Raw genomic sequence first — 19,127 nt, forward strand, 5'->3', positions numbered from 1 at the left:
GGACTTATTTTGCTACTCTGCCTATGGGGGAATAAAAAGGAGCATATGCTTTTATTATACAGGATAGGGAGGATTTTCTGTGGTGATCTAAATAGTGATAACTCACTAAGTGGCTCCCTAACCAACTAGTCTATGTCTTTAATCCTATTAAAGACACACCTAGTACATTATACTCAGAATTCTGTGTATAGATAAAGTTCTCTCCTGCTCCAAGTGTATCTCTTACTGATATTGGAACACAGAGCACATACTACTGCAGGTACTAGACTTGGTTTCTGGACATTACTTATCAATGGATTGCAGCAGAGCTGTTTCAGAGCATTTATTTGCCCTAATTACCCCATCTTGCGTGGGGAGCATGGCCTGATGTTAGGTCCCATTATAAGCACCAAGATCAGACTTCTCAGCTCAATCCTCTGAGCACTGGAACATATAGCTAGGGAGGTCACCATCTTTAGGTGGTGACCTTGGCACCTGCTTACATCACATATGATTAGAAATGGCCCTGGGTGATAGGCCTGTTTCACTCAAAACCCATATAAAAGACGATATAAGAAGCCAGAGGGTTATTAAACCAAATACCGATGCCTTGTAGCCACTATCTTCTTGTAGCTTTGGATAAAAGTAAGGGAGCTCTTTTTCTTTGTTTGTTTTTTTTACTTTTTGTCCTCATCAAGGTTGAGTTACTTTTAACCAGTGACCAGGGCCTGGTGAGGAGCCTGAAAAAATGGAAAAGGCAGTTAATGTAATCGGCCAGCTTTGTTTTGTTTAGCTGTACAGCCACCCAATCACTTCTGGCTCTGACCTTTTCTATTTTCCCCAGTTACCAGAACATGACCAGAGGGAAATCCTTGAATGGGATTACTTGTTTCAGTTTTGTTTACAGGACAGCAAGAAATGGAAATCTCTACTATTGTGCACAGATGGTAAACATAAACTTAATGGATTCTACCCATTCCCTATGATACCTAAATGAAAAAGGTTTATGCTTTAGATATACTTCATTATATTATTATTAATATAAATTTGTATTTAAATCATGGCAACATATTACTAACTTTCAATCAGGGGAGCTTACATTATAATGTCCCCAGCAAAGTTTCAGGACAATTTTTCAAAGCAGCCAGTTTATCTACCAATATGTTTTTGGGGCGTGGGAGGAAAACTCCATGTCTAACAATCTCCATAGTGTCCTGGCTGAAATTGGAATCTGGGACCCTGATACTGCAAGGCCAGAATGTTAGAACATAGTTGATTTACCGTCTACAGATAACAAAAGCAAGTTCATCTATTATCAGTAGGTAAAATAACACAGTTCATGCAACCTAATGGACACTGCACAGGGTTTGAAAGCCTACAATTATACACTTCTGGGCCCCATCTTTACATCACTCCTGACCATTTAGCATACAAGGTCATTTTAACAACAGAACACAAAAGAAAACAATGAAGTAGTACAGAATATGCTAATATATAAACACTGCTGCTACAGCAATAAAGAATACAAAGCACTTTGCTTCTAGAAATTCCAATATTTGTTATGAGGTTCTTGTAGTAAATGAGGAATCTACATAATATATGAAAAGCGATTTAAAGTTAACAGCGGTTTTATGTGTTTTTAGGAGAAACGGTATAAATGACTTGCAAATATTTTGTTTTCATGTATTCTTCCTGAGCCATGATTGAGTGGTATGATGATTACTTAACAATAGAATAAAATGGTTTCATTGACATTAATCTTTCATCATGAATAATGAGCTCCTATACTTTTTTAATGCCAATCACCCTACAAGAAGCATTGGAAAATTACTTAAGTTGACACAAAATGAATGTGATTTACATTAAATCATTTCTGTTTTTTTTAGGTTTAAATTCCTAATCTAGAGTTTGACTAATGTACAATGTTGACAGTGTAATTTAAAAGAATTAGTGTAATATGATAAAAAATAGTAGTTTTATTGGCATCTAGAGAAATCGACTGAACTGGATAGCCACTGTGACAGTATGCAAAAAAGATCTAATTGCTGGTTACAGTAGAATCATTTTTAAGCCCAGACTGTACGAAAATCATGGCTGCCTTCAAAAATGAAATGGATAAACAATTGTAGCCATGAAGGTACAGGAAAATTGTGATTTGCATCATTACCAGGTGAAAAAGAAAAAAAATGCAGCCATCACATCTAAGGCTTGATAAACCACAATCAGAGCCAGTTTAGGGAAAACAGGACAATAGCCCAGGGCCCCCACTTTCTACAGGGCCCCAATTTAAAGAATGGAAGAGGTACAGGGAAATAGAATGCTGTGCATTTGGTGTCCCCCGTAAATATTTGTGCGTTGTCCCATTTTATATAAAATTTGTCCCTGAGCACAATATATTATATTTTATGTAGGTATGATTCTAACTTTTTTTTCTTTCTCGTGTTTTTTACACCAATTAATAGTGATTTTAAAAGGCGTAGAGGGGCCCAGACCTTGTAAGCAGACCTTCTAATTAGTAACTAGTAACACCAAATCAAGCATGACAAACTTCTGTTCCAGTAGCTCCTGAAACCTTCTATGATTCATTTGCTATATAGTAAACTTGAAGTTTAGTTATTATATAATAATCTTAATGTGTAGTTAAGCCGAATTACCTCAGCCACTCTCAGTGGTAAATTATTGATGCGTTACAAGTTTATATTTAGATATAAGCAAGCTGATTTTTTTTAATCAGGATTTGACATACATCCTTTGGGTTCAGTTTGGACTTTTGGATGTTTATTGAAGCAACCATTCCTTACTATTTGGAGATGTATATGATATTTTACAGTTTTTGACATTGTATGTAAAATAAATAAATGTAAATCAACTCTGAAAAAGCTAGTGTAAGGCAAGCAAAAACTGTTTGATTACCAAGTCCTTGTTACCAATATTCACCATGGTGAAAGTTCTACTTAATTAAAAATAGCCCTGTCCTATAAGACTTTGTTCACATTTTGACAAATGTTCTAGCCATGCGTTTTACTGCAATGTACAGCCACCTGCATTGCTGTCTATTGTGACTCTAACCCCATTCATTACATTACTTTAGTCCCATAAGCTGGCTCTGCCTGTATAACACAAGACCTCAACACAGGCCAAACACCTGATTTAGGGTTTATTTCCAGCTTTTTTTTTTTCATATGTTGCACACAGGAGTGTTTTATATGCATTTCCGTTGATTCTTAAGACACCACATGAAAGATAAAATGGTCATAAAAAAGGATTATACCTTTTACTTTTTTTAGATCGGTACATTTGCTTAGCATATGATCATATTTAAATTGCAATTAATATATTAAATATCAGGTTTTATTTATAAAAGTTTTTTTTAGTTCGATTTAAATTATTGAAGTCACATTGCACCTTGTGCTAGGTGAACAATAATACAATGGCACAGATCTCTGTTCCTAATCTGTATTTTAAATGTCCTTGATATCTCACTTTATAGAATGAACAATACAGGATATTCACTGTGTATGCTTCTGCAGAAAATGCATTCAAGTGGCTTCATCACTAAAATTATCTTTTGTTCTTCCCTGCATAGGCTAATGGCCATCTAAATTCCTGTTAACCTCACATTAAATATGACACTTGTCTCCTCCCTATAACTGTGTTTTAGAAAAGTACAATTCTCTATAAAAGGATTAAAGCATGTGCAAATATACAAGGTTAGTTTACAATGGGTATAGTGGGTCTGGGAATAATATCAGAACAAAACAAACTTGCATTTTTACCGTTAGTATTTGTGTTGGCAACTGCTCTTGGGAACGTCATGCCCAAAGGACATCTGTACATATGAAATAATATATCCGTTCTAAGATAACCACCCTGACCTCACCTAACCCACCATTCACAGGCCTACTGAAATCCAAAGGGCTGCAGTCTTAGAGTTAACCTCCGCAAGGTAAATGTGCATATCCAGTACGGCCCCATAGCGGTCCCACAGCTGGAGTGAAGTCCCACAGATGGCTATCGAATGGTACTGTTCATTTGGATGTTGGTAAGTAGAAATCTAAGAATGGGATGGTTGTTTTGATTGGGTCATAAGAAGGGGAGGTGACAATAAGTATTGTTTTCTTTTTAAGTACTCGTCATTTAAAGATTAACTCCAGCCAAGAAGTAAATCAAAAGCCAAAAAAGTTTTTACTGCCATTTTATTCTCAGTCTGGAGCAGTACTTCCTCCACCACTGTCCTTTGTTTTCTGGGTTCAGCGACACTGTGTTTTCCTGAGCCTAGACTGTCATGGATTCTCCCACTGCTCTTATGAGCCAGAAAACCTTTTAAAAAAGGTACAGGGGTTGGGAGGCGTTCAAAACACTAGTCAGCCAAGCCAGGCCAGAAGGCCCACAGGCCTCATATACACCAGAGACTCCAATACTCTTTTCTCTGGGGACCTAGTACATCATCATTCTCCAGATATTTATTTGCTGTAAAACTCCTGCCCACATGGGTGCCAAGCGTGGCCATTAGTGAACAAACAAATCTGATAAGTGATAAGCTCCTACACTACTAGAACCGGGTTTCCTCCTGGTAACAGAAGGTAGCCAGCCATCAATCCCAGGGAAGATTCAGCTTCCAGAGCTTTCTAGAAGGTTCTAGACTCATACATCCCACCATTTAAAGGAACCTGACACCAAAGGTGGGCTACACTACATAAAATGGTAGGAATTGTTGTGAGACATCATGCCATTTAGTCTTCCAAGGGTTAAATTATAGATTTGTTCTATCCAATAATGGCTATATATCAGTACAGCTTCATACATAGTACACGTTACTTTCAGGACTGCTAAACAAGTCAAATCAGCCTTCTATTTAAATGTTTTTCTACAAACCAAATTGTTATCATAATTTTGATTAAATATTATTTCTCTAAACATTCTGATCAACATGACACTTAATCAGTCTAGAGAAAACATCTGCTCTATCCTTTGTAATTTGATGAATACTATTAAGTCTCCCAATGAATATTTAGTATTTCAGAAATAACTTGGTGTATTCAAGCAGCATGGAGTTATGCATATTTCATTTTCAAGACTTTTCCTAAGTCCAATAGTTTATTATTCCCAACGGTCTTTTTATTTGCTTCATGCACGACTACTCATTTTTTAGATCCTTCTTATTTTTAAAACTATTCTTAAATGGCACTAGTACATATTAGTTTGAAGCTTGACTAGCTTCAAATAAACAGCAGCAATCTGTCCTCCATACAAGTTCAGAAACTCTGTAAATGAATAATCATTAAAGGGCAGGGGACTTGAGAAACTAAAGAGTGAGAAAGCTGTTCATCATTCTACTAAACTGTGTGAAGCAAGAATAATTCTGAATAATTTAACATAATCAACATAACTTAGACATCTGGCAGAGTTGGTGGTGTACACAAGATGAGAATATTAGAATACCCATAGTAACTGGTGTTTAACTTGAAACTAATTAAAATCTGGATGGATATTATTTTTAATTATGTAAAAAGCTGTTTTAATATGGACTTTCCTATCGCTTCTTAAAGAGTCCTGTACTTAGCAAATGACAGGAACAACCTTTGCTGATATGATGCTAGTTGCCTGGCTGTCTATGGATTTTATTACTTTTTTAATCATTGGTCCTGATTTTTTTAAAGCTTCACAAAGCTGGAGAGAATACACTTTCAACAGTGAAACTGGGTGATCTAGCAAACCCGACATGGATCTGGTCATGGATTCAATACATTTACTAGCAAATAGCAAATTGAAGAAATTCATTCCAGGTTTGCTGAATCAACCAGCTTCACTGAAAGTGTATCCTCTCCAGCATTCAAAAGCACAGCACGCTTGTTGCTCCCTACCAGCTTCTGCCTTATCTTAGCATTAGAGGACTGTAATGTTGTCAAACCTGTAGTAAAGCTGCTGAGAAACTGAACTAAATCTGTCACTGATTAAAATAGAGTCTGCATTGTGCATGTTGCTGCTTTAAAGTTTGGTAAAGAATTTGGGTGAAGGCCGCATTGCAAGTCAGTTAGTTAAGTGGAATTGCAGATAAGTATATTCTATACCGAACTGGGGAAAGGAAAAAAGAAGGGGACAGAATAGGAATACTGGACTAAACTTCCCCTGGCTGTAACCACTTCCAAATAAGAGACATTGTTCAGAAAGAGTGATAGAATCATAATTTATGCCTGCTGACATTGGAGACACTAAGGGACATTTGACTGCAAATCAAACTGTCTTTGTTTAGCAAAGTATATGCAAGTGTTTATTTTATGTCTATTTGCCATATTCCTAAACTTCTAAATGTGAGAAAGAGGAATGAATCAGAGGGTTCATCCCACTGACCTGGGTTATTGTGCACCATGACAAGTCAACATGGTTAACTTGTGATAATTATTGAATGGTGTATAAAAGAATCTGCTTGTGAATATACCACACATGTATGCCATATACCATGCTCACAAAAGGATCCTTAATTATAGTATCACAAAGAGAGTCTTTTAGACCAGGGGTCCCTTACCCTGACGGGTAGGCAGCAGCTCTGACCGGTGCACCCCCCAGCGGGGTCAGGAGAAGGACCGGTGCACCGGGCAGAGCCGTGGGAAATGTCTCCCGTAGGGATCGTAAGCTCAGGGCGGTGGGTGGGTTATGTCTCTGAAAACAACCAGCCCACTCTCCAATCACAGGCTCAGACCTATGATGGGGGAGTGGGCAGGTTCTGGCACCATGACCTCACTCTGGGGGAAGTTCCCCCCGCGTGCGCGGCCCGGAGTCCATGAGATTAGTTTTTCTCGAGTTCCAAAAGGTTGGGGACCACTGTTATGAACCACATGTAAACCTTAGCATAAAAATCAATTATTAAAAAAAAAACATTTAATTACACATTTTTTTGTCTACATAGAATATAGACAGACAGCCTTTGTATGGTCTTACACTAGTAAAATAGCTTAAGACTAAATAGCAACTGTTGAGACAAGGCATTCAGAAGTAAGTAATGTAGAGCACAGCTTACAGTGTGCTGTGATTAGGACTATAAAACAACATAGCTGAAAGAATTCAGAGACGAGAAGTGAAATACACAGCACAATATGCAGAATGCAAGGGTTAGGAGTATGTAAGATTTCATTATGCACCCTTGGCTAACTGGAAGAGGGTTGAATTATACTGGGCCACAGAAGGGATGGCAGTCAGTAATGCCAGGAAGTTGCCTTTTTTAACTGTATGTGGCAGTCCAATTTTAAATGAAAAAAAGTTGCTTTAATATAGCACTTTGACAACCTCTCTAGTATTTGTTTGAACCAAAACTTCCATAAAACACTATGGATCTTTGTTAAATGCATCCATATAGGTGAGGGTGAATAGGAAGCTTTGGGTTTGCTTTAAATCCACAACATTGCCTTGCAATGCAAAAGAAATAAATGCCCCCAGTGAATCAAAGAAGTATATGGAGCAGGTAATTTGCTATACTGGTTTACAAAGTCATTCTGTTCTAAGTTCTCTATTAGAAGATGATGTGTTTAAAAAGCTCTATTAACCTTTAACAAAGAAACCATACACACAGCGATATAACCAATAACCATTAACTTCCAAATCTTTCTGTTTACACTGGGACACTTAAGCTGAGCTGTTTGGTCATCCAATATATAAAAGTTTTGCGGGTTTATAGTTTCTCATATTTGGAGAAAACATAAAAGGGAACATTATAAATGATATCTAGGTTTTATGGACATGGTGGTAATCCCAGACATGAAATATTTGATATCAGTTGGGTTATTAAAGTCTTGGAAGACATTTACTTTCTTTGTAGAAAGTAATTTGTATTCAAAGTGCCTATGCTAAAATGCTTATGTTAGAATTTTTTTGTAGTATCAACCCATCTAACCCATGTGTTTATTAGTATGTGGAATGGAATTCCTATCCTTTATAATAAGGTTTTGAAAAGTAATGAATTATTAGGACATATTTTTTCTTCCATACTTACCTCTTTACCACCTGAGCTAGTGGACAAACTTCTTTCAAGCTCCTTCAACTGCTACAATAATGCCATGAAAAGTATATGCTAAAGTTTAGAGAAAATTATTAGGAGACCGAGGAAGAAAAATACAACTTTAAAGTACCCAGCTACTGAGATGTAGGAGCACCCTCAGTTGACAATCAAAATTAATAAACTCTGAAATATGGGCATAACTTGGACTATATGGACTAATTCCAAAGTTTGCATGACATATTCAGCGTGCATAATTATAAATCTATGTTTGGCATTAAACAATAAAATCTCAGAAAGGTTTATAATTACATATAAACAGATCCCTCTATGACTGTTTTTAAACTCAGTATGATTATTACTATATATGAAAAACATGAAAAGTTAAAGGCTATTTCTGGGCTCACTAATTTCACTTGTGTAAAAAACGCAATTCCTCCTGTTTAACAGGACAGTAGTGTGGGGAGCAGCCAAACTGCCTATTTTTAAAAGGATTCTGTTCCTGTACTATTGGTATATCAATGATGTAGTAATAGAAGGAAACTTTTGACCAGTTCCACCTTGCAGTGCACAGAATTTTAACCATAGCGTGACAGAATACCCAAAAAATAAATACAGAAACAGCAGGGTCTTGGTCGCTGTGTCTGGATAAATGTGACTTGTGTTTTTGCCTTATTCATTTTGCAAGGCCAACTATTCCTGGCACATCGACCCTGTAGCAGCATTTAAGGACAACTCTTTTAAGAAGTAACAAGTCATGGCCAATGATAAGTGCCTCTTTTGTTGTTTTCCTTGCCTGGGTCCAGCGATACAAGTTTCCTATAATCTCTCTCTGGATTATTTCCCCAAAGGGGATTTAACAAGATTCTTCCAAGTTTTTTTTACCAACCTTTTTCCTACTAATCCATCTCATAAGCCGGTTAACTAATTGAGGCCCTAAATCAACAGTACCCAAAGCAAAAATTATCATTTATAACCTTCCTAATACAACTCCCTAAACTAGCCTATTAGTGATTAGCTTCAATGAAATATTCATCTCAGTTTTGATTGGCACTCCACTGGCTTTTGGAACTTTTAACAAAATGATGCTGAATTAATCAATACCCTGAGTTTTGAGGTTCTACGGAGGAATTAAAAAATTCGAACAGATGCTCAGGATGGCTTCAGTCCAGCAGGCTAAACAAACATAGGAAAGATATTATTACTGACACTCAGGCAAAAGGTTTATAGTGATTCTCATTACACCCACCTTTCTGATGGCCCATCTATTGAAAAGCCACCACTTCTTCATACCCCACTGTCAGGAAGTGTTCAACTGGTTGGATGGGTTAAATACTTGTTCCCTAACCTTGGTTCCTCTCACCAGCTTGTGCCCCTTTTTGTTATGAATCTATTGGAAATCACTCACTACCAGCTCATGGATAAAGAATAGATTAGCCACCCCTTAGATATCAATAAAATATGTAAATCAAAGAATGAATCAAGAACAGGGTTTTTTTGGCTATAAAATATCAAACAAATATATTTTTTCACATTAAGGTAATAAATGACTATGGCACATTTTTTTCCCACACCCATTTAGAATTAGCATGGGATCAGGATAGATAAAAAGCAACTAATCAACTAAATAACTGTAGAAAGTTATAGCCCTAGGTAAAGTATGACGTGGCTCGTTACCCGACGCATTTTGCCTTTTGGCTTCATCAAAGGTGTTGATGTACAGCGGTGTTCTTTATAGTTGCCAATATAGTCAGGGTTCAGTAGATTAAGAGAGATAGTGATTTAATGATGGCTCTTATACAAATTGCAGCTAGGTGTTTCAACACAGGTGTATAATATCCTTCTCCTATGTCTGGGAAATCTGGGGATTGTTATTTGGTGTCCCAGGATAAGTAATTAGTTGTAGGAGATCTGTGGAGATGGTAGTCTTATTTGCAACTACATTGAACACCGCTGTGTGTCAATACCCCTGATGAAGCCAAAAGGGGGAAATGCATCAGGTAACGAGACATTTCACACTTTACCTACAGCTCTAACGTTCTATGGTTAAACAGTTGATTAGTTGCTTTTTGTCTAGAATTTTCTATCCCGATCCCATACTAACTCTAAATGGGCGCAGGCAAAAAATTACCATTGTCATTTATTACTTTGATGTGGAAAAATATATTAGTTTGATATTTTATAGCCAAAAACCCCTGTCCTTGATTCATTCTTTGATTTACATCTTTTTGTTATGACTTACAATTATTAAATTTCTTTACAGATAGTGGGTTTATGTTGTAATAAACATTTACAGAAATCAGAAGGCAACACCCATATTTCTGTCATACCAGCTTCACTTTATATCTCAATTATATTTGACTGTCCTCAATGAAAGTTTCAGTGAACAAAATTTTAATTGATTCACTTTGATTTCTTAAATGAAAAGCATGAAATGAATATAGTCCAAGCAATAATGCAAACAAATGATAAACTATAATCTAAATGTAAGAAAACATGTCTGCAGCAAGGCTAGCGCTTTCTGCCTTTCCACACAGAGCAAACTGATACAGAAAATGAATGCACTCCAGTATATCAGTTGCTTGCAGTATTTCTTCTCTTCTTAGAATGATTAATGATGATTCAAGCAAATCCATTTATATGCAAATGACAAATATCGTCATACAAAATTTTAGGACTAACTGGTCTGTGGAAGAATAGAGAACACAGCTAGAAATACCACAATTATAAAGAAGAACAGAATAATTTATTACCTATTTGTGCTTAGTGATTACAGTCTCATAGTGTGTTAAAAGCAATTTGTATTCTTGCTTCTGTGGACAGAACTGACCTTTTAATACTTTCTTGTGCAGTGAAATGCTGAGTTTTCTCTGTTTATTGGCTGAATGGGGAGGACAAGTTGAACTTGTCTGTAATACCTTTAAAATTATGAATGATTACCTTTTGTTGTTGCTTTAGAGGAGGTTGTTATAAAGCATTAATTTAGGGTTGGTGGCATTGGCACCTTTGTTCAATAATGACCACATATCCTATGGCTTTAAAAACTTGAGGTATGTTTTCTGGAAGTGGCTCACTACCATTCATATCTGAAAGTCTTTTTTTTATAAAAGGCCTTCAGTTCATTCTTGTTTTCAAACACAAGAAAATGATATTCATGGTTAAGTCCAGTGCAGGAGGAAAGTTTGATACTCTGTGACTTTCTGTACTCACTTTTATGTATTAATAATGCAAAATGGGAGCACAACTCTACAGGTGACATTTCAAAAAAGGCAAATGTGTAAAAGGTCATAAGGTCAACTCAATTTACCTTTTAAAGGATATCTAAACACAAGAACATAAATGAAATATTTTGAAACCTGGCAGTCTTTAGGTGCCGGGGCCGCAATCATTGTACAAAAAATGTACAAAAATGTACATTGTACAAATGTACAAAAAAAATGTACAAAAAATACATGTTTATCTTAAGTTTGTCATGCATGGAGAGACAGGAGGACCACTGGGGGGCGCTGCGGCTTGTATGGAGGTGGTGTGAGCCCTAAGAAGGGCCAAGGCGCAGAGTCTAAGCCGTAACCAGGTTTTCTCCGGAGCCTCTGATGGTGAGGATGTTGCACTGCTGGTTACGGCCAGGTTGCGGTCCTTGGGCAAACCAAGGTGGGCAAGCATGGTACAAAATCACAAGGCAGGCGGATAGTCGAGGAAAGCCGGGGTCGAGACAGGCAGCAAACAAGAGAGGTCAGGTCACATGCCAGGGGTCAATAGCCAGGGATCCAGGAAACAGACATTAGTGACACAGGGGCCACAGCAGGCACAGGGAACACAGGAGACACTGGAAGCAACAGGAGGCACAGGAGACTCAGGGATATCCACAGACTGACAGGAACACTGGAACAGTACAGGGAAGTTGACTGGGAACCAACAGACTGGGCAACGAGGGGTTAATGCAGGAGCTGGACAGAGGAAACACTGAATTAAGCCACAGGTGAACAGGAACTAGCTCACAGAACTGGGGGCTCGAGACACATTGCACGAACACTGAGTGCAGTCTGAGAGCTAGCTAAAAAGCTATTTTCTGATTGGCCAGCGGCATGGAAGGAGTTGATAAAGCTTGGAAACAAAGGCATGCCCAGCAACAGAACTGCAAGCATGCACAGGAGAGAGACGCCTGTGTTTTAGTGATGAATAGGTGTCACAATGTTGTTCAATGTAATAGAGATCAAAAAAGGAAAACTTGTTTCAAATGCAGTCAGGGTGATGGCCATGGCTTCCTCCATATTTACAGTGCAATCAGTGAGCTCAGTAACCCAGGACAAAAGTGTAATATTCAAGAAGTGTGGTAAAAATAACATAAAAAAAGACAGTCACCTCATCTAATGTAAGCGGTAACTTTTTACCATACTGTATATACTAGAGCAGTGTTTGTCATGCTTGGGGAGACGGAACCTCTAGGGGGCACTATGGCTTGTTCAGTGGTGGTGTGAGCCCTAAGAAGAGAATCTAAGCAGCAGCCTGGTTTACTCCAGAGCCTCCAGAGGTGAGGATGTTGCTCTGCAGACTGCTGCCAGATTTCTGTCCTTGGGCACATAACACATTATGAATGTATTTATATTGGTACTGGTAATAGTTTATATACATAAAATTATTATTTTAATATGTCTATATTTTAATGTACGATAAATATGTAGGGCAGTAGAAATAGAACCTTCTTGTATTGACTGAAAAACTGCTTAGCTATGATAACCTTCATATGGAGGTTAATTGAGAGATTTATGAAATCTTTTGGACAACTGTGTTTCTTCTTTCTCTTCCTGCTGTTTTGTCCATGTGTGTGGTCTAAAGTTTGAAGGGATTATATGTGGCTTCTTAGGCTTGGAGATCAACACAAAGCAATGATGGTCCCAAATACTGTACAAGCTCCTAAGGAAACAGATCCTTATGTCGGCAAGTCGAGTAAAAAATTCCCTTTGACACCATATTAAGCTGTTTAAACAGCAGCTATTTTATTATGTTGGAAGAAACGGCTTTTTAATAAATTTAATTAATAAAGTTTGTGCTGGCATTTCAAATTCGTAATTAAGATTTTTTTTAGTGTTTTTGATCCTGGTTAATTCCTGTTTTTTATTTCTTTTTGTATTTACATTTTTTCTTTAGTTAAAAAAACTTGCTACTCAGGATAAACAACTAGACCAGTTTTTCTCAACCAGCGTTTATCCAGAGGTTAATGGGGGTTCTTCGAGCAAAGAGCAGTTTTTGACTCTCAGGTCAGCTTAAGTGACACCAATAATCTTTTTAACTATCTGTAAAAGGGGCATTCTTCCCAAGCATTGGCCAGCAATGTAAGAGGCATTCTTTCTACTGATCACCACAGTATTATAGAAGTGGTTCCCTGAAGACATGAAAGTTATTTCAATGGTTCTTTATTAAAAAGGTTGAGAAACATAATTGCATCTCTCCATGTTTTTTTAATTCAAACCTTTTATGACTTGTATACGCTGCATTTTGGCTTTATCCATGGCTGTATTATTACTAGTGATAGATTTTTTTTTTTTTATATTTTTTGCTTGTCATCACCATAAAACACAAATACATTTATAAGTTCAAGAAAATATTTATTTACAAACATTTAAAAAGTATATTACACATTTCAACAAAGAAAAAAGCAACATCCTTCTCCATACATAACATAGTTATAAATACACACAAAAGAAACATTTTTACGGTAAACAGAATTTAGGAAAATATATAAAATGACTGAATGTTGATGATGATTTTGTTGAGTCTGTCCTGTCTGTAAAGAGAAATAGGACGCAGGTATAGCAAGCACTGACTGGAAAAGGGTGGACAGATGTGCTTTCAGAGCTTTTCCCATACATTTCTATAGCTTGTTCTCACCATGTATGTTATTATAACACACATTACAACTGGGGTCTATTCATTAACATTTTCACCAAAGCTTCATGCAACTTTTACTCCAAATTTACACAATATATTCTAATTAAATTCAGTTAGAAAATGAGTGTATCAGTTTTTACTTTTGAATCATTTTTTGATGTCATGTAAATTTTGGGTAAAAATCAAACCTCATACATACTGTAGACTGCTGTGAATCACAATGCATAAATATGTTTTCTCTGTGCATTGCAATGCACTGGGGTATTAAAAAAAAAATCAAACCCCTTTCTTGTGCTAAGGTGCATTGATAGCTAATTCAAACATAATGGACTGCGTAATGCAATACACCTCCAAACATGAAAACGATTGCATCAAAACACATTTTACTGTTAGTATTCCTAATGGATTAGGATAAGAGTCCAGGCCAATGGATCTAACAAGTGAGTAGCCAGAAACTTTAAACAGCCCAGTAAACTGTACAAAAATAATGTAGGGGAGTATTCTCTCTGTTCCCCTAATTGATGCTTGCTTGTTGTCATTATTAATATGTAGAGGTCTTTCGGGATTCTATGTGGCCAATATGAATTGTGCCAAAGCAAAGTAGCTCATAGTTACAGCAGTTTAACTGACAACCATCTGTTTGGCATAAACTGGCCTTTTACAAGTAAAATACTGAAATCTGTGTTGTATAACTGGAACATGATTAGAACATAACAACTTTCCTTTGTGGGACTGCAAGCAAATTATAATTATAATAATGAAAAAAACAACATAGCACACAAATGGTAAATCTTTGTGTGTATTTATATTAATTAAAATAAGTGTCTGTCTTTGTTCTAGTTTTACCAAACTATTTAAAATTTAGGTAGCGAACCCCAATTAATATAAAAGGACCTGTCAGTATAAAAAAGGAGAACTGTCATTTCTGGATTGTTTAAGAGCTGTCAATATCTTTGCTTTTGCATTCAGTGAGTTCTTGATTTGGAACAGGCCAATGTATATTATATGTTCTTCAAAAAGTTATCTGAGGTAAGTGACTCACCAAGTAGTGAGGGAAGGATAAAGTTGCCATCTTCATAAACAAGTCAGTAATGACAGCTTCCATATTTCTGAAAGTTTCCTTTTAAAAATGAATTTGGATTATTGAATGTGTCCAAACTACTTTTTTTGCATTATATATGTTCCTAATTTAATGGTGTTATATTTGGAGAGAGGACTAATTTGTATGCAGCAATACTAATTTGTTATTTAAAGCCTTTGAATGGACTTACCTGTACTATGAGACTTTTACTTAGCAATGCCGGCTAATATATTTATTAGATAAATTGTTTCAATACAAACTATGAGTCTTAGTTAAAAACTTGTTAAAGATCTCAGTAGAATGGGTGGAATGTAATGCAAAGTAGACTCCATGTTAATGGTTTTAGTAGCACCCTTAAAATCTGTGTACTAAAAAACTGTATAATTATATCATAATTAGCAAAAAAAAAAAACAAAAAAAAAAAAATAACTGCAGGTCAAACATGGGAAATTCCAGTTTACACTTTATGACAAGTTACTGACCTCACAAAGGAATATTTTTATAACTGGGATGTGGTGCTGCAGGACATAGCTCTATGGGTCATTTGAAGGTCAGCATAGTCATCTGAGTCCCTAAAATGCCCTAGTCCAGTGTTTCTAAACCAGGGGTCGCTTGTGGTTCTTTAAACAATAAGCACTTTGTCATTCCCAGGGCAATTTATTAGATACCAATTACCTTTTGGCTATCTGTAAGGGTGATATAGTTTCCAATGGCCAGCAATGCATTATTCTTAATGACCACTACACAACTATACTGTTATATATATATATATATATATATATATATATATATATATATATAATATACTGAGTTTTGTATAAAGCAAATATAGTAGGGATTTCTTGAAGACCTGAAATGTATTTCAAGGGTTAAAAAGGTCCAACCAGCCACATTTGGTAAACCTCCTTACTAGCAAGCAGGGATAGGTAAATCTCTGAATGGTTACAGTCCATGATGTGCCATCATAGACCATTTATCTGTTAATCACTAACAAATATTGATTACAAACCTGCAGGCATGTGAATCTTGATCAAAACAGATTCAAAAGGGGGTTAGCTAACCTCTTTACCATGACTAGGTGTGAAATTGAACAGGTGTAACTATTACCAGACATGCAAGGTTGTGTGGGGCTTGGGTGAACAAACCCAATATATCTGTAGTATATCTGGGGAGTAAAATGTAGCTGTTCTGCTTCAAATTTAGGGGGTTGAGTTGGCTTCCAATGATCCTCGAAGTTCACTGGGTAATGCACAATCTTTTATCTCAATGAAAATGTATAAATCAATGCAGACCTCAGTGACTTACTGCCTTATATTCAAATAGTGGTTTTCTGGTGGGTTATACATTTACAATACTTGACTTGTAAGCTTGCAAATATGATGTTTAAACTTGTTGTTCCCCTTTTTTTGGGTGTAAAGAGACTATTGTGTGTATATTTCTATTTTTTCAAGGTATTAATTAAACTCTAAATTTACAAAAAAATCTTATTATCACATCATTGGCACCAAGGTATGGTATATAAATTGTGAGCAGTGGAAAGAAGTAGTGGTCTAGTGCCAACTCATTTGATAAACCCCCTAATCTCAGACAGTATTTTACGTAAATTGAAAACTATAAGTGAGTAAACTTTACAAATTCTTATGATATCTTTAGCAAAATAAAGGAGATAGAATATTAAAAAGTATAACTTTTATACTTCTTTTGTATATTTATGTTTTAAAATATTATCATCTAATGCTTCCTAAAAATGTTTTGCTAATAAAACAATGAGTTTTCTCATTTTAATATAACATTATTCCTTTAAAAATAAATCATTTTTTAAACATTTGGGGCTCAATTTATAATGCAGGGAATCTGATGTTCCCTGAAACATTCCTTAATGGAGAATCAATTACTGCCATTGAAACACAAGGACCTGAAAGATTTCCAAAAGGGAAAATTTCAGGAAATGTCAGATTCCTTGGTTTATAAATAGAGCCCTTGGAATTGTACATGTTCATGTAGTAATCTGACATAAATAAATGAGGACACAAAAATTCATATTCAACAAACACATTTAGTTTTTAAAATCTAAATAAGTAAATATAAATTAAGATTCTACAGATACTTAATAGTTTTACTGATAAAGACAGACATAATTAGTTATTTACAAATTAAATAAACTGATTTCTGAACAAAGCATAGCAGTGCAAATCTACTTATATATACATATGATTCAGTACAGACAATCAACCAAATAAAATGCACAAAACATAATAAAGACAAAATAATAGCAATAAACAAATGTGATATATGGAAATGTGCTATTTGTAAAAAGTGGCTCTTACAAATATACATGTGTGTACAATCCTTTCAGCGCTCTCTACAAAGTATATATAAAACTAATAATACAAGTAAAGAAAGGGCAAGGTTGTTAAAAAGAAACAAAAGTAACAAAAGAAAATGCCATTAGCAAACAGAAAAAAATGCAGATTTACAATTCATAAAACGTATAGCGATACTTTCCAAAAACATATAGGTCAAAGTCAATAATTCCCCCAGTTTCTGTGCAGTCAAATTAGCAAATGTACAATTTATAATCTCCAAATCCTCCAGATTATTGTTAATTCATTCATATAGAATCTGTGGAACGAACAAAACAGGAAAGCAACTGTTAAAAGAATAATAAAATTATTGCAGGAATACATACAAATGCTTTATGGGCAAGAAATAAAAAAAATTATGGTTGACTGCACTACATGCGTTTCAGGGCCTGACCGTTATCATTAATAAACAGAATTTACATAGCACCAACATATTACACAGCGCTATACATTGATCTAGAAATGCAAGAAGTAAAATAAAAAAATTACTCTATCACACCTTCTTGATATTTTCCATGATAAAGAACAAGACCTTTCCTTGTATTGTAAGGGATGTATGTAACATGTCTCCTGCTAAAAAGCTGCCTGCTTGCATTTTTTTGCAATTGTTATAGGACTCACTAAAGCCTAGGAAATAAAATGCTTGTGTTTGTCTGTCTGTACAGACAAAAAATAGCTGTGAATCAAAAATAGATAGCTTCCCACTTTAAAAAAACATGCCAAGGAATTTGTTTTCATGAAAGTAGTCACATGACAAGAGGAGGAGTTTGTAGAAACGGGTGTTGTCATTCACGTATGTATATGGTATCTCTAAATACAGATCGGGGCTACAGTGTCTGATATTTAAAGAAAACAACTGATTTCTGCGTTTTTGAGCAAGTTCATAAGCTCCATGACAGGTTCACTTTATTTAACACAGATATTTCAAATCTGAGCAGCTTTATGTCTATATAACTGCGAGCTGACTTCTTAAACGTATAGGACAACTTCTTTTTTTTTAATCTAGATTCAATTTTTTTGTGAGAAATATTACTATTTTTTTTCTATTGTTCTGTCAAGAAAGTCTGATGAACGTGGCTTAGTGACATGGATTATTGAGGCGGTAAGTAGTAATATATTTTCCTGGAATTCAATGACCTGTAATATAGCAGTTTTAAAGAAGTGATTTTCAGGCACTCAGCGAGAGTAGATGGATTGACAGGGATTTGTTGGTATAAAGCCTCTATCTGGTCATCTTAGGTTAAGTATATCCAGTGCAGTTTTAATGCATTTCGGAAAAGCAGCACAATCATTTCTGTGATCATATTATTTGTACTTTTCAGAACTACAGTAGCAAAAAGTGACATTGAAGAAAGAAGCAGATTATCCAACCAAAAATATGAATGTTGGATGGAATTGTCAGACAAAGAACAGTGCAGCAAATATTCTGCCATATACCACATACATGATGGTGTTGTCACACATTAATCAACAATTGTCTGCATTGTTCATATAGGTGTGTGTCTGATAGCAGATCACAAGACAAAACTTTTCATAGGTTTGGATAGAAAGAGCAATGTTTATAATTTATATTGTGATTTTATTGCTATTTTCTGAAGGAATATTCATCTTACAACCGCCTATTATTACCAGGATAGACAGGGGAAATACAAAACTTTGCATTATGATTTTCTTTTGGGGGACTTCCATCAACTGAACTCTTTCTCACTTAATTTTGATGTCTGATAGATCATTACAGATGCTGGGAAGTGTTGGGAGTTGGGATAGCGTAGCCTTAGTACACATAGAGATATAATATTAGCATATACTATTATGGCAGTACCCG

General features: G+C 35.7%; 1 protein-coding gene across 8 annotated transcripts in view; it reads right to left on the reverse strand.

Moving 5' to 3' along the window:
* Positions 1–13,554: 13,554 nt before the first annotated feature.
* Positions 13,555–19,127, reverse strand: part of RALYL (RALY RNA binding protein like) — a 373,375-nt gene continuing 367,802 nt past the window's right edge. For all 8 annotated transcript variants that reach the window (XM_072410992.1, XM_072410990.1, XM_072410986.1 and 5 more), the window contains one exon: positions 13,555–17,561. Coding sequence is in view for 1 of the 8 variants with exons in the window: in XM_072410990.1 (XP_072267091.1) it covers positions 17,547–17,561 (15 nt within the window). In the remaining 7 variants the exon portion in view is untranslated. The remainder of the gene's footprint in view (positions 17,562–19,127) is intronic.

Source organism: Pyxicephalus adspersus, chromosome 5, assembly GCF_032062135.1.
Source record: "Pyxicephalus adspersus chromosome 5, UCB_Pads_2.0, whole genome shotgun sequence".
Taxonomy (NCBI): domain Eukaryota; kingdom Metazoa; phylum Chordata; class Amphibia; order Anura; family Pyxicephalidae; genus Pyxicephalus; species Pyxicephalus adspersus.